This window comes from Heliangelus exortis, chromosome 7 (assembly GCF_036169615.1).
Source record: "Heliangelus exortis chromosome 7, bHelExo1.hap1, whole genome shotgun sequence".
In the NCBI taxonomy this organism is placed as follows: domain Eukaryota; kingdom Metazoa; phylum Chordata; class Aves; order Apodiformes; family Trochilidae; genus Heliangelus; species Heliangelus exortis.
Window position 1 is genome coordinate 28,195,385 of NC_092428.1, and position 21,407 is coordinate 28,216,791.

The window sequence follows — 21,407 nt, forward strand, 5'->3', positions numbered from 1 at the left end:
CTGGGAATTTTCTATATTTTACATTCGTTCCTTCCTATCTGTCTCACCTTCATGCCCTCACCTGCTGCTGCCCAAAAATTACTCTTATTAAGTAAACAAAAAAATGATGTCTCAGTATTCAACATTATCCAGACCATCCTGGCAGTGAGACAGATGCAGCACATTGGTTTTGCCCAGGGCAGCTTATAGCAGACTTCATAAGAGAGCCAGGTCTTGACTCAAGTCTGCTAAGGAAATTTTCTTTCTCCCATTATCCTCAGTAGCATCACAACACAGTTATCACTTAGGAAACATGAGAGAAGCAGACAGTAGTTTTCCCCAAAACACAGGTGTGGAAAACCCATCATGGAATTGCAGAAATTATTTGGGCAGCAAAAGGTTCTTAAAAATGAATTTATTTGCAGGACATTGCCGAGCTTATAGAGCTGGAAGAAACAAAGATCACTACAAGAAGAACTGCTTTAGAAGACTGCCCCAAAATTATTTTGCTCAGCTGCCTGAGCACTAGGATTTCAGGCTTTGACAAAGGAACTCCCAGATTTTCACTCACTCTGGGTCTGTGAGCTGGTGCCAGTGCATTGCTGTTCACTGGCCAAGATACAACCTCACCAGCAAACCTGAGGCTTCAAAGCCTCAAAAATAACTTAACCATCCAATCACAGGTGAATTCTCAACCTGGCAAACTAAGCTCTGCTTTTATAGCCAGAGATGTGTCATTAGAGAAAAGCCACAGCTGACCACAAGCCCATTCCTGACTCCCTGAACAGCATCAGCTGTGCAGTGTCATCATTGCTAATTCATCATTAGCAAACTGGACTGAAGCTCAGTCTGAGTGCTGCCAGAGAACTAAACAATATTCACTCATTCCATACACCAAATCATCATTACTACAGATTAGAAGATGCTATTTTTTAAAACCTAGTCTCTATTTTACCTATTTTCTTTTTTTAAGTATTACATCTATATAGCCTCAAACACAGCATTATAGGAGCATACTCTATGTAGCTTGAGCCCCTGATTTTCACCCAGTAAAGCAGGTCTGTGAGCTGGTCCCAGGGCACTGCTGTTCCACCACTCAGGACCAGAACAAACTGCAACTGGGCTCACTTCAGTCCTAATGCTGACATTAACTTGCAGCCTGGTGGTCTTCACCACTACAAAAGCAGAGAGGCCACACTGACCTCCCAGTTCCTCTTGGGTCCAGAGAGTAGGTCAGGCCAGCTCCACAAACAAGAAAAAGTACTCTGATGGAGGCCTATTTTTCACCCACTTAATAACATTTACTACGTCACTTTTAAGGTTATGGCAAAAGTAAATTATTCTAACATATACTCACAAATTTTTAAAAGTGCATTTTTTCTGAATAAGATAAGTTTATTTTACTTTCTGTTGCACTACTAACCAGTGAGATTATCCTGGCTGACTCTCTGCTCCTTCCTAGCTCAGATTACCTGTCCATAAAACACACACACTGGTACCTTTGTCCTTTATGCACTGAAAGCCACTAAAGCAAATATTTTCTGAACTAAGTATAGAGTAATATACTATATTACTTTCCCAGCAGTTGAATTCAATCTTTCAGAAAGAGAAACAAACTAAAAATGAGGTTTGATTGAATGAACTCTAATTGACTGCTTTGATAAACCATGTAGTCACCCAAGACCTAATTCAGCACTCTGTCAGTTCCATAGGCAAGGCATTCACAATTAAGATTAAGACATTTCCAGATACAAAAATGTAGCACTAACAGACTAAACAAATAAATAAATACGTGCAAGAGAAGAACAACCCCCATTAGTTGGAAAAACCAGGCACAGACACTAAAAGCCTTGGCTAATACTGTGCAGAAGTCACAATGAGGTGGGAATTCACTCCACAACCCCAGAACTGCAGGTCATTGTCCCAGTTAAATGCCAATATTCACCAAACACCAAGTGCCAATTTCTGCATGTGACATGGAGCCCACCAGAAGCTCCAGCACAGCCCTGGGCACCCAACTCTGCCACCTCCACCTACTCCTCCAATCCCTTCTGAAGCAGCACTGGAGACCAGATGAACGGAGATCCATTCTTCTGGGTGGTAGGAAGAAACTTCTTGATTTGTTTTACCACTAAAACCACATCTGTAGGCACCAGAGATAAAATCTAAAAGCTAGATTCTATGAAATAGCACCATAAAGATAACGGGGTTTATTCAGAAATTAAGCTCTGTAGGGCAACAACATTCAGCCAAAAAAAAGCAAGAGCTGTTAATTACATCAACATTTTTCTATTTTCCAAGATATTTCTTATAATTAGTAACAATAGGAAAGCCATGATTGCAAGTTAAGCACAGCAGAGCCTGCACGAAGAAAGTACTGTGTGGCTGAATTAAAGCAACACAAAACAGCAGTTGGAAATTAAGGGCCTTGTGAAATTTACACTGTTTAAACTAATCACTTCATTGTGTTAAAGGATTCATGATAACACCATCCACTTAGTGCCTTAGTAAGTGAGCTCTTCTCTAATCCCCCTCCTCTTTCACTAGCTAGCACTTTCTCCAGTTTTGTGGCATCAAACTGGGATGTCACAAATAAACGACTGAGATCTAATTACAGAGGCAGAGCATGCCAGGAAAGAAGATGAGCAACATGGGAAAAGACTCTCAGCATTATCACAAAGAGGCACATAAAGGGGAGCTGGGTTGGCAGGGAGTGGGGCTACGAAAAGCACAGGGCAAGGAGTTTTACTGATCTTCAGCCTTGAGACTTAAGAAGCCTTCACAGAAATGTTTGAGACTCCCCAGGACACCACATCCTCTGATGCTTTGGTGCTAGGCAGTGATGAGGAGTACTGCTGTACACCAAGTATCACAAATAAATACAGCAGAGTGAGGCCAGGCAGCCCATTGAGCTCAGCCCACTTAGCAGTTCAAAGACTGATTCTTAAAATTGCTCAACAGCCACAAAACAAACAGGATTCTCAAAAGCACCCAGATTCCCCTTGGAGACTACAGTGAAGAGGCTGGGTGTGCCAAAGGCAGGAGGAAGAGCTGCAGGGTGCTCCCCTCCTTCAGAAAATTCACCCTCAGGATTGAAGAGCCTGGATGAAAACTGGTAATTAACTTCTTTCTTCCTTTCTTTTTTAAATCTTGTCAATACAGTGCTCGAGTAGTGGTTGATGCTGCAGAGATCTGACACCTACGATGTCATTGAGGCACTTTTGCTTCACAGAACCAAGAGCTTTTTGCTGTCTTTTAAATAACATTTGTTATACATAGGTGCACATACATCACAAATCCACATAAAAGCCTACATTGTCACTACACTGCTGTTGCCTGTTGAGCTAAAATTAGGCTTGTGGCACTGGCTGTCCTTTTCTCCTCTTCTGATCAGGTGCCACTGATAATATTCTGCTTTTTACAAGTGAGAACATAGTGGATAATTATCACAGCTGCAGAATTCCTTCAGTGCCAGCTTCCCCATCTGTACAGTGAAGTGACAGGACAAAGATTCTCATCTCTCTGTGAGAAAACTGCCTGAGAGCATACATGAAATCTCAGGCTCTGGTAAAATTGTAGCAACTTCATTTTGCAGGTGAGGGAAATATAAATTATGAAAGATGAAAAATGGAAAACCTGTTGGTATAACGGAGGGAGCACAAAACTGGAAGAGTTCCCTGAAATATTTTTTTTATTCATTTTGCATTAGCACAAGTGATTAACATGAAAGTCATAGAAGAATGAACCCCTTAAAAATCAGCCTTAAAATTGTCCTTAGATTATTCTGAGACCTCCCTTTGAGAACCCAAATATCTTCCCTTCTGCCATGATGAAGTAGATACTGTTACTATGTATTTCTATCCTTTCCCCTTGCTTTTAAAATACCCCAGTGTAGGCTTGGCAGTGCTTTTTGAATTCCCAGGACTTGCCTATACCAGATTTTCATACAAAGCAACAAGCCCACAGAAAATTCACAGCCTTCCCACAGCCTTCACGTAGGCTGAACTTACTGCTGCTCACATTTCCAAGGTAGAACTCACATGCTGTGAACTCCCATAAAGTGAGTTTTTAGGTGAAATCCTCTAACCTGAAAGAAATCAGACTAGATGACAGTAAAATACCTCACACTTGCACCTATAGAGCTGGTGTGGTGAACTTCATCAGATAATATATACATTGATTCCACTCTTCTGCCTCTTAAAGAGTCTGTGCATGATCTTGAACATGCACATTGAAGGGACAGAGGTTTAGATTAGCATTTTATTTATAATTAAGACAGTTTTACAGTAGAAGGAACTCTTGGATACCAACTTCAAAAAGCTGGAATGAAACTATGTAATGATTGTGTAAACTATTATTATTACTGTTAATTCCAAAGAAACCACTAGAATCACAGCCTTCTATTAGAGAACTTACACTGGGAAATAACAGGGCAGTATTTGTGACTGCTGATTCCCCTGAGGCACAGCTACAGAACAACTCCTAAAATGAATAAGGTTCCAAAGTGAACATTTATGCACCTCTCAGTTCAAGAGAGACCTGGAGATAAGTGGAGAGGGTCCAAGGAGAGCTGCTGGAGAAGATGTTCTGTAAAGAGAGACTAAGGCAGCTGGGTTTGTTTAGACTGGTGAGGAGGTGGCCAAGGAGCAAGCTGACAGATAGCTGGGAGGTATTTATGAAGAAGTCAGAACACAACTTTTCTCAGCCTTGCCCCTGTAACGAGGGGCAGCAGCCACACGTTGCAGCTTGTGGAGTTCAAATTGGGTATCACAAAAAACCCTTTCCACAAGGAAGGTGAGGCAGCTTGGAAAAGCTGCCCAGAGAGGCAGCTTCATCCTTGGAGACATTTAAAACTTGACTAAACAAAGCATGAGGTAGGCAATAACCCTGCTCAAATGGAAGGTCAGAGCAGATGAGCTCCATTAAGTGCTTCCAGTGAACACTTCCAAGATTCTGAAATGGTGCAGGGACACTGAAAAAGACCAGAACTGCTGGTAGGAATCTTTTCCAGAAGTCAAAAGACCTCCATACACACTTTCCCATTGCTTGTCTTGGTGAATGCCATGTCAAATCCTGTGTCAGAGAGAGTGAGCTCATCATACCATTATGACAGCAGGACCAGACTCACTGGAACAAGCCTGCAGTTATTCAGGGCCTCACAGGTTTCCCTACAGAGCATGGTCATGTTTGAAATTTGAACTTTTATTTAATTGTCTTACGAACAAAAGGGAGCATTTGTCACAGGTTCCTTTTTTTTTTTTTTTTTTTAATCTAAAAGCTGTTCTTCAAATCTAGAATATAAAGAACACTCTTCAGCAGTCCTTTAGCCTTAAACACCATCCATCAGTCACTTTAAAAATTGATTCAGTAAAGGGAAAGCAATTAGTTTAATGCGCCAAGGATGCAGAACTTTACAACACTAATAGAATTTGTACCAAAACAAAAACCTGTTTCAGTCCAGTGTTTTGTCACAGGGAAGTTCAAGTCCTAGTGACTTAATTTGCCTGTATTTGGTTATAGAGAAAAAAAAAAAATCTTGCGTTTAAAAGCATGAGAATACAAATAGCAGACCTGGACTTGAAGCTCAATTCTTCTATGTTCTGCTCTGCTCCAAGCTTCCTATGCAACTTTTAAGAAGTCAGTGAAACCAAACTTTGTGAACCAATCCACTGAAGCCAACACATCACTTTCTGAGTGTCCAGCTCAGGTTTACAGTGGAGCTGTTCCTGATGTTTGTTGGGATGGGGGTACTTGGACTCTGAATAACCAAGCTGTCTATCCATACACCTCATCATGCCACATAACAACCTGGTTTGGCCAAAGCAGAATCCTTTTGATATTTCCTTTATTTAGCTATCAGTAAAGCTATTCTTATGATAGGAAATAAAGAACAGCCTGAAACAACGTTCCCTCTTAAGGGAGGTTTTTTTTTTAAGGCTGTTTAGAAACTATGGTTTTATCCCATTCTGAGAAGCAAGAAGATAAATGTGGCACCTGGAACCGTAATGTAGTGTGACTTTTCCTTTCAGCACACTCTGAATAATAAATTTTAGAAGTTGCACTGTCTACAGTCAGGTCTGCTGCTTTTCTGTGGTCACTGGTTAGATCAACCAATTTGTTATAGATGGCTAGGCTGTCTTACTGAGATAAATGCCCTTGCTAAGCATGGCCAGACTGACAATTTATTTTTCCAGGGGTTGCTGTTACCCAGCTAAGAGTACAGATTGCTTCACCAGTGCTTTTCTGTTGTTATATTTTATACATTATTTTAATCATCTATTTTTATATTTTCAACCTCATCTCAAAATTCTTTGGGACTGCAAGCAGTGTTTGATTGTATTATTAAAACCCATACACATCAGGTCTTCAGGATTTTGTTTAAAAAAAAAAAAACACAACAATAAAATATACTAATGTAAGTTATAACACAAACCTTTGAAACTCCTAAAATTATGAGAGAGTAAAAAAACTTGTTATATTTGTGCAACCAAAAAGACTACCAATAATTGCATCAGACCTTAATTAGGAGATCACATCTAGTCCATCCCATTTTGGTCCCAGAAGTAGTCCCAGATACATAGGAACAATTTTCTAAGCAGAAGAATCTTGGATTCCTTTCAAAGTAAGGAGCAGCCATAAGAATCTGAAATTACTGACTATTTTCATTGTGCTATGGGCTACACAAAATCTCCAAACTGCTTACTTTGTGGGACCCCCACCCTTTCATTCCTCAAAAATTATTACAAGTATTAAGACCACAAATAAATCCAAATTAGCATTAATAAAGTGTACTCACATATTGCTGAACAGCAACATGCTAAAGACAAGGTCATGGTTCTTGACAGGGTGATGGTAAATGGGACCACAAAGCATTGAGTCCACATTTCCACACGGTGTTGTTGCTGCCCCTCACTCCCAAGTGACTCTTCCCAAAGATCAGATTTGTGCAGTAAATGAAAGCTTAGCCCCAAGTGATGTTACCAGGAACTTTTTGCTGCATTACATTATATCCCCCGAGGTGCAGAAGGACATTATTTGCAAGTTTTATGACTAGCGTGCATTAGAAAAATGAAGCCATTAAATTCGTATAAGCTGTTCAATTTTTCATGTTGTATTATTCTAGAAATGCTTTTTTGTACCAGGGGCATGCACCAGTTACCACAACAGCAAAGCCCAGCTCTCTATTTATGGATTCTCCTGGTGCCTCATGTTCTTCCCTTTGTTTCAAAATACCCTTGTTGTAGGTCCTTGTGGCTCAGGCTGATTTTACTGAAGATCCACAAGCAGCCCTGACTGAGAGCAATCTTGCTCTTTTCTGTTATTATATTTCTCTCTTGCTTGCCATTTTCTATTAGTTGCATCATTTTGTACCTTGGCCTTTCTGGTTTTGCCTTAGTGTTTCTCACTACAGTTTCACTTTCAGCTTGTACTTCTTTTCTCTGTAATTGGATACTGGCACCTAAGATGTCTTTTAGCCTGCTCTATTATCCTCTTTCACTGCCCTTTTTATGACCTTATTACAAACAACCCTATCCACTCCTTTTAGACCTTGTCTGCAATGCAGTCAACTGCTATCACTTTCCCCACTCCTCCTGATTCTACTTTAAAGCCTTCAAAACTAACTTGCTTCTTCTGGACAGAAAACCCCACTGGCACTGTCATTCTGACAGGCAGAAAGAAGATTCTGATTTGTTTTGCTATTTCTATTTGTCCCAGTGCTCTTTCAGGGAATTCCAGAGATCTCAAGAAATACATTTCACAGCTTTGTAAGACAGAGACAGATCCATCTACCTATCCATCTACTCTGACCTAGAATGCTAGGAAAGCCTCCTCATTTGCTTGCTTGATGAAATAAAAGGAAAACACCCAAATATTCTGACTCGTGCCATGGAAGTGGACAAATAGCAATGTATAGAACTGGATTAGGAGATGGCTTTGTCAACTGCCTCTGCGTTCATGTGAACCAAGCTGGGTAATTAAAATCTGTAAATCAACCTCAACCAGCACATTTCTTCTTGTGCCGAGTTCCCACTCTGTAACCTTCCCTCCTCAGTTAGTTATCCTTCCCTAAACATTGCTACAAGATGCAGAGTCAGATCACTTAATAAGTATTTTAATTCTTATGATTTAAAAGATCTTAATATCACAGAAGTGAAAGCATGGACTCAAGAGACCCCCAGAAGGTACAAATAATCAGGATGGTTGATGCCTTAACATACTTCTGCCTCATCTGTCTCCACTAACAAGTACTGCTTTAAAGAAATCACCAACCTCCCAGTGCTGCTCTTGCCTGAATATCATTGCTTTTTCATGTAGTTTAGAGCAGAAATCTGCTACACTGTCAATAGACATAAATTTCAGTTGTGTGTGTTCTATGTACCAAAGATACTTAACAAAGGAGTAAATGTGGCTCATCTTCACAGATATCACTCTGGTTAAATTTTTCTAGTCTTACTTTTAAAAATCAAACACACTTTGCATCGTGTTTCTCCTAGGAAGAGATTTTATGTGCTGTCACATGAGTAATTCACCAGTGGTGTTTCCTTTTCTGCAGAGGTTTCCTACAGAGCAATACTGATCAATGTAATGTAATGTAGCCCTGGAAAAAAATGTGTTAAATAACTTTCATCATGTGCACTCTACCATGAAACTGATGTGAAAACATTAACAAATACTCAGAATAGGAGCTGTTAAGGAAAGCCTTTGGAATTCCAGGCTCACAGGCTTAATCCTAAAATCTACACTGCCTCTCTGTTTATTTACACAAGCTTACCATGCAAATTGTTTTATTTGCAATTGAACAATAAATCCACTTCAGAGCTCTAAAACTCCATTTCAAAACCAACAGTTTGTATTAAAAGAACCCTCAATATCTCTAGACCATAGCACATAGTTTACTTTCTTATTTTATAACTTCTGCATTCATATACTCCTCTTAGACTTAACTCTCCCTGAAAACCTTACATCTTCAAGGAATTGTACTGTGCAGGTTGTACTCTGCACTTACTGTGCCCAAAGAATTTGTACTGAAAGATAAGCTGGAAAATGCCTCTGCTAAAAAAGAACCACTCTGCCAAGAATACTGGATCCTGTGCTTCTCCAATAAACAATCTACAGTGCCTGAACTTCATTTGGATTTGGGGATTTAAAGTAGTGCTCAGCGTAATGTATTAAGTCAGCAAAGTGGTGTTGGGACTGAACCAACTCTTAAAACCCACCCAGATTCAGCAGATTTCTACACAGATGGTCTTGAATACTTTTACTTTCACTTTCTTGTTAGTGGATGCATGCTTTATTATTACTATTTATCAATAATAGAAGACTGTAAAAACAGAGAATTTTCTTGTGTCAGTACAAACTCAGGTGACACAGAGGAGGGACCCACATACCATTCTGATGAGGCTGTGAGTGTCAGGCTGTGTTCAGAAGCAGAAAGTGGCTAAGTGTCACCTAAGCCACCTTTTCATATTGGGGTCTAAACCTAAGGCTCAGGGCTCAGCATTTGGCTGCCTCTGTGAGGATCCACCCAGGAGCAGGATGAAGCCTTCCCACATCCTGTCCAACTGTACCACTCTGCCAAGGGCTCCAAAATAAGAAAACACATCAGCAATTTGAATTCATTACGCACAGTAAGAGTTCCTCATGAGAATGGGATTCTTCCTCAGACAGGTAAACATAGCACTTCTCACAGAACTACACCAAAGCAAAGAATTTGGGAAAGAAAACTTAAGCCAAAGCTGGTCATCCCAAGATGAAACTCTGTTCTTGCCACAGAGCTCTCTCCAAGTGTGATCAGATCCCAGTAAGTGTCACAGATCTTTAGAACTACTTCTGGACACACAGAAATTAGGCCTGATGGATAGGAAGAATTGTCTGTGAACTGTTATTCAGGAAGAAAAGAGTTTTGATTTAGCAAAGTGAAGCTATGAAGATATGCAAATCTACTGCCTACTAGACTTAGTCCCTCAGAAGGCCCCAGAGGACAAGACAAAAGAGAATAAATAAGCAAAAACCTGCTTCAAAGACGTAACAACTCAAGTATAAAGAGTTAAGGAAACCAAGAGCACCATAGATGAATACACATGGGGCAGGCAGGGTAGCAGCAAAAAGCCATGATGAGCAGGATGTTCAGAGGAGGAAAATGAGTTAACATTACAGATGTTCATGTCCAGAACATGCAGTTTATGTCTAAGATGACACAGATGAAGGAGTCAAATGTAGGCTGATTTCCTGTCAAATATGAGGCTACAAAACCCTTTAGTGGTAATGTTCTGAAGATACAAAACAGGCCAGATTACAGGAGTTAAAGCCAAGGAGATGATGCTGCAGTAACTGAGATCCAAAGTCAGCTTTGATGAAAGCTCAGCAGTATGTGGAGACAGGAAATTCTGTCATGCAGACAGAATTAGCAGAATGTTGATAGGCTGGATGGACACAGAGAGGAAGAGAGCTGAAGGGAACACCCAGATTACTCATTCAAATGGGAAAGCAGCACAGCAGCTGGGAGGGAGCTTGGAGGGAGCCCATGGGCAGCTGAAGAGTTGCAGGTTAGAAATGTTTTGTTAAAGGCAAGACAGAGATGAGAGGATGTCAGCATTGCACTGAGACTGCCGGCTAGACAAAATCTGGTGGATGCTGGAAGCAGGAGCAGACCTACAACACTTCCTACTTGACTTGATTAATTCCAGGTATTTTTAAGCTTTGCCTAGACAACTACTTAACCATTTCAGAAAGGCCTGGTTTTATGTTGTGATCCAATAACTGAAGCTATTAATATTTTTGTTCTCTTAGAGCTACTTCACTTGCCACAGATTGCTCAAGATTTCCAGAGCTCATACCCACTAGATAACTCCCAGCTTACACTAGTGATATTAACTCAGTGTGCTTCCAGTAACAAAGTTTCTACCCCTGCCTTTTCACATTTTTCTGTACTCAATAGCCTGATTATTCCTAGGACAGCAAGCTCTCAGTATGATGCTCACATGTTCCAGTTGCTACCAACAAGGGCTGCAACTTCTGATCCATTTGGACATACTGGTTTGAGGGATATGTTGGATCCAGCAACCAGAATCTGAAAGACTGAATGGCAATGCAGAACTTTTAACTTTTCTTAATTAAAAAAATATTAAAAATAAATTAAAAACCCAACCGTGTGTCAGGTAAACACAAATTTTTTCCCTAAACACCTCTGTCTTCTTGCAACTGATCACACACCCCCAGTTAAAAGTCTTGTCAGGCCTTGCTATTCATCAAGCTTGCCAATAAAAGTACACAACCACAGACACAACCACAGACACAGACACTATTTAACACCATTCCATTGTGCCACAAAAGAGAAATGCCAAGAGATCTACATTTGCCTTCCCTGCTCCTTACACAGCTCCCGGGTTCACGAGCACACATGCACACAGACAGCAGGCAGACAACAATATACAAAGAGAGAACAAATGGGTCTCTAGTTTTTCAGATTTACCTACAACCGTGGCCTTCCATCAGAACTTTAAGAGTGTTTTGCTTCTGGCACTATCTTTAGCAATCCCACAACACAGACTGTTAAGAAAAACGTTGCTCAACATTAGAAACAGAGTTAGAAAAATCTGGATGCTTCCCAGGAGCACTCTGCACACTGCTTACTACTGCTAGATGTTTTTTTTTACACACTGTGTATTGCAGCTGCCAAGAGGTTATGCAAGTCTCTGACCAAAAGGAAATAAAACAGAACGAAAAATAAAGAATTCTGATGAAAAGAAGAATGGGTACAACACGTGCAACAAAGACACCAACTGAATTTGAGATAATGGACGTGGAGATGGAAAGGGCAGATATTGGGAGTTCAATGCAGATAAACCTCTAACTGGTGAAAATAACATTTCAATTTAATTTTATATCCAGACTATCAGGTTCACAACCCTCTCATTCCTACTGTGGGAAAAAGGGAACCAGGAAAAAAGTCCCACTGAGGAGGCTCTTTTGCTTTTTCTCCTCTTCTGCTGGTTTTGGTTTGTTTGTTTTGCTTTTTTTTTTTTTTTTTTTTTTTAAACTTTGAAAGTCTGTGATAACCTAATGAAAATAACAAAACAAGACTGTGTCCAGTATTTTAAAATCAGATTTCTCTTGAAACTCAAAAGTGCATCTGTTCCACACACACTGAATTCAGGAGGAATACAGCATACAAGACAACTAAAATATCAGTCTGCACTGAGGGACAGCAATATATACAAGTAAACAGAAAAAAAAAAGGTATTTAAGAGGTGAATAAATATGACTTAAAGCTACTGCCTAGTAATGTTAATCTCTCTTTCAATGCTGCTAATCTGACTCTTTTCTAAACCATTTTATACAGTTTCTTTAGAGCTAATTATCCCAAATACAGTTTATCATTTAGCCTATCAACTAGGGCTTTAAAGGAGCATTTCTACACTCAGCCTATAATTTTACCTTGTAGGCAGCTTGTCTCATAAACTGCTTTGCAGGTTGCTTCCAAATAGCAGGCACTGTAATGACCCATCTGACTTCAGTGTTCTCAAAATCTGAGCCTCCTTGGTCACTGAGTTCCTATGTAAAAGGAAAAGAGAGGTGAATGTAAAATGATGGGTGTCAAATATATAAGAAAACATTATTTTCTGCTGGCTCCAGTAAGTTTTTCTTTTCAATTTTTAGCATTTACATTGATGCTACAAATCAGAATTAGTGTTAACCTCTCAAAGAGTGCTCTACTGTGCCAAAAGCTGGGATTTGGGTTGATGCCTTGTCAAGGAGGCCTACCCAAAAGTTTACTGCTTCACATAAAGAAAAGAATTTATGTTTTTCCAAAAGCAGCTCATGCACTGATGAATATCACAGAACGTGTATGTACACTCTTAGTCACAGAATGGGATTATTTACTGTTAGCTTGAAAAATTCACACTTGTATCTTGATTAATATGCAGAAAAATATTTGAGGTATCACTGCTGAACATTATGTTTTACAACCTGGATTTTTCAATGACTTCTTTATACATCATTTACTTTTAAATCAGATTTTCACAGCTCAGTTAACAAGGGGAAGTTAAGCCATAAAAAAAAAAAAGACTGATTGCTCCTTGAAAATTTTGCTTCAAGCAAACATTCAAGACTAATTTAGTTCTTCTATTGTCCTTTTTTTTTCCCTTAAAAAGAGGAAAGCCTGTATTGCATTTGCAAATTAGGTGATACACTGACATGTTTTGGGAAAGTTTCCAAGTCAAATGTCCCTACCATATGTCCTATCCAGATTTCCCTCCAAACAGGGGAAGGTTCAGAGAGGTGAACAACGGGCCTTTAGAATGTAAAAAAAATGTTTCTGCATGTGCTGTGCCAAGGTGTTGTGTTTGCTTTGCTATGCTGCAGTTCAAAAATCCACAGCAGGAAAGTAGCAGCTTTATACTGCACAGGTCACTAGGAACAGACAGATCATAGTCCTAAGCAGCACTTCATTTACATTGCCTGCCTGATTAGTTTCAGCAGGAATTCACAAATCACAGTTATTTATTTACTAACTTCAACAAGGGATGTAGCCCTGACCAGGCAGCACAGCAAATACATGGGATTGCACCCTACAACATTCCTATTCACTGCAAATTTCCTCAGACTATGGTCAGGTTTGTGACTCCACCATCAACCCCAAAATATAGTTAAATACAGGCTTTGACAAGATGAGGATTTTCAGTTTCAATGATAGGATTATTTCTCTCTGTAGCCCTAAAGAATAGACCGAGATCTCCCAGCAAATAAATTAAACCCATTCAAAAACGAAAGTAATTTTTTTTAACAAGGCTATTTTAAACAATACTTGCTTGATGCCAACTGATCTGACCCAGCTACTGCTATGCTTACATTGATGCTACAGTGGTGCATTTGAAGCCAGTGTGTACTCGAGTCAAATTTTGCTGTTTACATAAGATTTTAAATCTCCAAAACTGTTCACTGTGATCATGTCTTTTACTGGAGAATAAAAAATAATAATAAAAAAATCAACCAAACAAACAAAAAAAACCCCATCCAAAAACCCCAAACTTGTGACTGAAAAGAATATTACAAGAAATGAGTGTTGTAACATTTCAGATGGGAAATGGGAAATAAAATGCAATTTCCTTAGCAACACAAGCCACAGTAAGGGAAAGAAAAAGCAAAAAAAGCAACATAAATGGAGGCAGTCCATCAGAACACAGCATGAATTTACAAATTAAACCCTCACTGATGTCTGCCTTTTTTTTGTTCTCCCTAATGTTAAGTTTCCTGCATGAATGTGTGTTGAGTATCTGGGCTGCCAGATAACAGCACAACAATATGAAATTCAGCCTCGCAAAGGGTCAGCACAGGTCCAAAATCCCATAGCCTAATCATGGCTCTTTGGCATGTGCTTAGCTGTGTAAAACTGAATAAAGGAGTGTTGTGCACAGGTAGTTAAGTTGGCTTGGATAATGGGGACTATAAATCTGTGCTAGTGCAGAATCCCACGTGGGCCAACTTACTGAACCTCTCTGCAATCAAGTGCCCTGTGCAGATCATTGCAGTGGCTTCATTACACCATTTCCACACTAGGTTTGCACACCTGAACAGGTCATCTTCATACAGACTTGCAGTGATATTCAAGCCACCAAATTGTAGATGAACTCCTAACGATTTTTCTATTAAAAAATTAATCCAAATTAGAGACTTCAAATGTGAGACTTCCCTTTGCTTATTCCATAAAGACAATGAAGTCAGGTTGGGTCAGGAGACATCAGGAGATGCTCACCCTGCTGCATTTCACAATGTCAACTCTTTACCATGAGGGAGATCCTTGCATGAACACAGAAATTCCATTGTCTCAGCAGCAGAAGCACAGGGGACAAGGATAGGGCACCCTCTCAAATTTAATTACACAAGTTCAGCTCCTGCACTTCTAAATTTTCAAATCAATGTTTTTTCAAGAGAAAAAACAGGAGTAGAAAATATTAAAGATGGTAAGAAGATATTCAGAACTCTGCATGGCAGTGATACATTTATTATTATTGAATCAAGCTTCCCCTGTGCAAGGGGAAATCACTTCAGGCTATTGTGAGCTCTCTGGAGCCCAAAGCCTGCCTGGAGTTTCTACAGCTGCCTTGCTCTGTTTACATCAAACATTACTGAGGTCAAAGCTTGGCAAGGTTAGAAGTGTTAAGCTCACATTTATACCAGTTATAAATACAGACAATCTAGATAAGGAAGCATTACTCTACCTTTAATGCCTGCTCCTTAAAGAACTGCAGAGCGTAAGCAAATATCTCAAGTGCTTTGACTTTTTTGCCATTTGCAGCTGTCAGGTCTGTTTCCATGGTAAGATTCTACATGAAAGAAAAAAAAAAACAAACAGAAGTTATTAAAAGTAAAAGATAAACATGAAATTAGTTCCCACTGCTCGAGGAAAGGGAATTCTTCATTATCCACCTGGTTAGGAAAAAGCGACAAAATTGTTCTGAAGAGGATCTAACTCATCACTTGAATTTCCTGGAGCATGACATTTGCTGCTTATTTTAGACTTTGTTTTTAAACACCTACCATGTCTACTGCAGGCAGAAAAGGGAATATGGACTAAATATTAGGTAATTACAATAGATTAATCTGTAATTGATCGCAACAAAGCTGCATATGCAAGGTATTTAATCCAAGTTAGAAGTTAAAAGCACAGATCTTTGGCTTCCCACCAACACACAAAACACCTTAATAATACAGAAAGGACAGGCCAAGTCCCACATCTCACCAACAACTTAAATGTAATCTGTAGGAATAATGTCAAATTAACAACATGGTTTGCACTTGCAGTTTTGACAATAAACTGGGTAAATTTGCTCCTCTGAACTAGAGTTCAATATGGCTCTTGTATTCCATTTCTGCTTTCTGAGTATATTTATAAAACAAACCAACTTCATGCATCCTCCCTAAAGAACTATGCGTTTTTCAACTCAGGAAAATTAGGAACGAAGATCTAAGTAAAACAGACATTGAGCTTCTAAGATCTAGAAAGAAAGGCTGGCAAAATATACTTGCCAAATTAAGTGAAAAGCAAAATTAATCACAACGTTAACGGAAGAGTTTAATTTATTTTATTTGCTCTCTATTTTTAGAAACAGAGCTGCTTGACATCCAGTTGACAATTTAGGCAAAACTCTAGTTCTGTCCACAGGAAGATAATTTGAGTAGCAGATGCAGAATTACCCAAGTGAACTGGTTATTACTTACACTGGTAGTATGCAGCTTCATCTTAAACTTTTCAAAGTACAACCAGTGCTTTGATTCGGTGGGATCCAAGTCATGGTAGAAATCTCTTGCTGCATACCCAAAGCTATGAAACTTCCTCTCTGGTGTCAGGAGGATGGTTGTGGGTGTCTTCTGGTTGGATACACCAGGGTCTCCACCTTCCCATCGTCTGTCCAGCAAATGAAACAGCTTCAGTAAGTAAGAGTTGGCAGCAGCAAAAACAGCAGACCACAAGAAAACCAAACCTGGTGACAGATTGCACACACCACTTTCACCTTCTAAGATACAGGCCTTGTAATACCAAAACCAAGTGTGTTTATTCACATCCAAGAAAACAGGGCTGGAATTTTAATTTCAGTCAGTTCAATGAATTTCACAGTTAGTTGTATGACTTCTGAGGACATATTAATACTCTGTTTTTTATAATACGAGTTCCCTGAAGTAAGCTGCACACAATTAACAAGGAAACAGTATTACATTTTAAAACTCAACATAAATATTTAATAAATATTTTAATGAAAAGAAAAAAATCAAGTAAGCACAATGAATGAAAAACCAAATGCTCAAAATGTCTTACACAACTGTCAGACTCCAGGAATATTTAATCGTACAGGATATTTTACCCCATTTTGAATTAAGAACCTGTTTAAATCAGCTGAACACCAGTGCAGAGAAGTCAGTTATATCCCCTCTTCTGACACAGAATGCTCTCTGAAGCAAGACAAAGCAGTTCAACCAACACCTCTTCATATGCTTAAATTCCTGGGCACTTGGCACTCAATACACATCTGCAGATGTTGAGGTCTCCTCACTGTACTTCCTACCCACCTGAAGTTGATGGATTTTGTTTTAAATGCCCAAAATGCTGTGAAAATTTTATTCTGTCAAAAAGAAGGCAGACTTCCCAACCCCCCAACTATCTTATAGGCATTTTTCTCACCACCATCCATTAAAACAGTGAATAAAACTTTCCTATCAAGATTGTGAAGGTATCTTCAGGAAGCACCAAGACATACAAAGGTATTAAGGTGAAAGCAACTCAAGGCTTCTTTCACAGAAATAAGGAAATAAGCAAGAACACCGAATAGAGGAACCACCATTAAATGCAGGAGGAACTGGAGAGGAGGCATGGCAGGACAACGAGGTCAGGCAGTGTAAAGTTGTAGCAGAGCGATGGCTGTGAGCACTGTCTTCTCTCTTGTCCATCACAAAAAAACCCCAAACAAACATAAGAACAAGAAATCTGCATTACTGTTCCTCCTTGCCCCATATGCAAGTGGTTTCAGCATGGGAAACATACACATACATTTGCTTAAAAAGGCATCAGCGGAAAATCTCCTTTATGCTGTCAGACATAATGATAATGCAGCTCCAGCAGGAGCCAAGCTACGACCACGTGGGCAGCTGCATTCATTATTAAACCACATGTTGATTACTTTTTCTAAAGATAGCAAAACACACTTTCATAATCTACTACTGCTGAAGTCCTTGCTCCGAGGCACCAAAACATTGCCTTGTTCTGTGCTACTTCCTTATGTGACATGGGAAAAGTATGGAGAAAAAAAAGTTTTCTTTTCCATTTCACTCTCAGAAACAGTTGAACCAACTGAGAATTAATTGAAGTCCAGACCAAGGCAGACAACTGAAATGGAAAACTGCAGTCCAAGGGGTTTATACTTAGCAAAGGAACAAGATCTCCTGAAGTGCTGGGAGCCCTTCAGATCATTCAGCTACACCAAAGAGAATAAAATCTGACCTCTTCTGCATCAGCAATGGCAGGGAATCCTGTATCTATAAATTTACTTGAGTGTAGAGGGCAATTGCACTGCTCTAGAAGCAGAAAGAGCATGATGATGATAAGTGGAATGTTTTCTACCTTCAGCCACTTGGAGAAACTCTTCTAAACCTTTCTACTCTTGCTGCTCAGCCCCTGAGCTATCATCAACATGCAAGGACTCTGTTCCAGGTCATTTCTTCTAACCTGCTGCTAGAGATGTCCATGGTCAACTCCAAAACCTTTGAGTAAGTGCTAGAGCAAACATATGGGTCCAGTGTGAAGAAGCTGGGATCCCAGAGCCCAAGAACAGAAAGCACTGCCTATTTCACCAGAACTTTACATCCTACACATCCGCTGCAAGAAGAGAGGAGACAGACTGATATCACTTTCACTTGGGATCATTAATGATTCATTCTGAGTCATAGGTAGGAAATTCCATAAATAGGATGCTGTTAATAACAATACTTCTTTATTTTTCTCTACAGTGGGCACATTTTCTCCTTCCGGATTCAGTACGCTTAAGGTGCAGTTTAAATGAAGATAAATTGATGCTCAGTGCTATGGGCTGAAACTTGCAAGCCACCTAGAGAATTGATGGCATCACTTCCTGACAGAAACAAGACATGGTAATTGCTCAGCAAGTTCTAAAGTTCTCAAGTTCTCAACCTGTATTACAGCTCATTCACGGAAAGAGCGATAAAGAAACAGAATGTGAGGTCCAACTTCCCCATCTGCAATCAGAGCTTGAAAGATATTCTTGTGTGGCATCTTTTCTGGTGAGCAGCATCTGCATCTGCCACACAAAGGCAAGTGGGTGGTAACTCCTGACTGTGACACTCCTCAGGTTGAGCCCTGGCATCACTCCAGTTTATGGACACTTCTGTCAGCAGGGCTGGGATTTCAACATTTTCAATTGCAGGTTTTTTTAGGGTTCCAATATTACAAATGATGGTAAGAATAGCATAATACAAGCCAGCAGTACCCTAAACACATGTGGGGGATATTTTTTCAACTCAGGGTCAGAGCTAAAGATCTACTCAAGGTATATTTCTGCCTAAATTCAGACATGAGACCAGTTCTAGAGTGATATAAAGTGCAGTAGCCCATCAGAGCAGCATAGATCCATTTGTCCACAGAGGATCTGACTGTATTAAAAGTGAAAAGAGAGACAAGAGAAAAGACAGTGTGGAAAAAGATCACAAGGTTATACTAAGGTTAGAGAAATGCCCTTCCTTACACACGGACCTGGCTGCCAGACAGAGCAAAGAGAGGGATGGTGCAGAGTGATGAGAATTTAATCCAGACCTGCAACAAAACAGTCAAGGAAACCAAGCAGAGTGGTCATCAAAACTCAGCCAAATGCTGCTCTAGGACTGTGTCTGCAGAATAAAGACAGGGATGTGTCTGCCAAAAATTACAATCCAACAGGGAAGAGATGGAAAAGGAAAATTCTGAAGGTTGAAGTAAAGTTACACTGCAAAAAGACCACTTTCTCCCTCCTTCCAAAGACAGGCTGCATGTTGTTTTGTAATCACAGGCGTTTTATTCCACCTGCAAAACATTCACCTTCAGATTGCTGCTATTTAACCAGCAGCCAAAACATTTATAGTTTCAGGTAAGTGCACATAAATCAACAGGAGTTTTTCAGAACTGTGTCAGATCTCATGAATTCCCTTCAAAGGCAACATCAGCTTGTACCACAGCACCCAAATCCCTTCCATTACAGCTCAGGCACTGCCCTGCTGGGCTGGGCTCTTCATCTGCATTCACTCAGTCTCAAGATATGCAAAAAAATAGCACTTGTAACATCTACTACTACTCTGCAACAAGAGCTTAAAGGTAACCACAACTATCTCTACAGAAGCTGTGGTCAGCTAGTAAGAGTTAACAGGTGTGAAGGACCATTTAAAATGGATAAAACAGTAAATCTGATGTTTTAACTACTGCAAACAAATACACACACTCAAAAACATGACTTAGTTTGTCTACTACACAACTAAAATCACAACTTTGCTGATACTACAATCGAACTTGGTTCTAAAGCCCTCTGGGTTTGCTCTTTTCCAAAGCAAAACCTTCTAAATAAACCCATCACTGAGACATTTACAGAAAAGCAGCTTTGTTAAAATGCAGTCAGAAAACTAAATGTCTGGAAAGGATCAACACTGAAGAGGGAAGGTAGAAAAAATGTTAGGAAGCAAAGAGGAGCATGCATCATGAGTATGCTTTATTTTAATTTAACATTCATGAGTAAGGGCAGGAAGTCACATTTACTCTGCTGAAATATTTGTACATTATGGTACATGGATGCCTCATTATACACAGAGTTTGAACTTAATACCTTCTGAGCTACTGAAGCCTTATTTTGATACATATACCATGCTTTGAAATATATTTTATACATATTTATACATAAGTACATATATAAATATGTATCAGTGTATATATAATTATTACATCAATTTTCAGTTGTATTTTCAAACAAATCCTTTTCAGTTGTATTTTCAAAAAATCCTTCTCTAACAGTATTTTTTTATAATAAAAATAATTTTTGGTATTACAATATTTTTCATTGAAATACTGGTTAGAAATCTAAATATATTTCCCCCCCAAAAAATTTGCTCCTCCCTTCTGGTTGGAAATATATGAATTAATTTACTTAAATTTATATCAGTATCTTGTACAATATATCTACACAGGTCTAAAACCACAATGACATTATCATTATTGGTTAAGAAACAAAATGTGGTGTTATGAACCATAAAATGTCAATTGAGATTTGGAATAAACTCTCAGCTGGCCACATGGCCCTGGATTTCAATGTCTCAGTGCTCTCCAGCAGGAAGCATGGTACCCCAGGAGGAGAACCTACTCTGTAATCACTGCAGTACAGTGTGAACCCAAAAGCAAAACCAGGTCCAAAGGTAACTTTTTGAGTCCAAAGTGCTTAAAGGACATCCCTAGAAACAGCAGTGATTTCACATAATAAAATCTCTACAGAATCCATAGGACCAACACAGTACATGGGATTTAGACTTGCTCAGACAGGACTTCAGAGATGTCTCCCCTCATTTTATCATATTTATCCAGCTTCTTTAAGAAATATGGTTAATTGTTTGCTGTCAAAAGAGAACAGGAATTGATGGGCTTCAACCCCACACCCCTGTACCCTGGGATAAGCCAGCAGCCCTTGGACTTCATGCCCCATGCAGCTTCCTACATCATTTAATAATACATTAAAATTATTATTTATTAAAATAATAAATTAAAAACTAATAAGAGGTGGATGGGATGCAGAGAAGGCTTTTTTTCCATTCTGGAAATGGCAGCTGACTTTGCAACTGGGGGGCCCAATGCCATCCCAAAATTTACCTCCCTTTAGACACTATTTCCCATCACCCAGCTGCAT

The 21,407-nt window shown here is 39.4% G+C and overlaps 1 protein-coding gene across 2 annotated transcripts in view; it reads right to left on the reverse strand.

The window, feature by feature from the left end:
• The window catches only part of HSPA12A (heat shock protein family A (Hsp70) member 12A), a 56,926-nt gene that overhangs the window by 18,121 nt on the left and 17,398 nt on the right, over window positions 1-21,407 (reverse strand). For both annotated transcript variants that reach the window (XM_071749502.1, XM_071749503.1), the window contains exons 4-6: window positions 16,204-16,390; window positions 15,204-15,308; window positions 12,418-12,534 (exon numbers count right to left, since the gene is read on the reverse strand). In XM_071749502.1, the coding sequence (XP_071605603.1) occupies window positions 12,418-12,534; window positions 15,204-15,308; window positions 16,204-16,390 (409 nt within the window). The remainder of the gene's footprint in view (window positions 1-12,417; window positions 12,535-15,203; window positions 15,309-16,203; window positions 16,391-21,407) is intronic.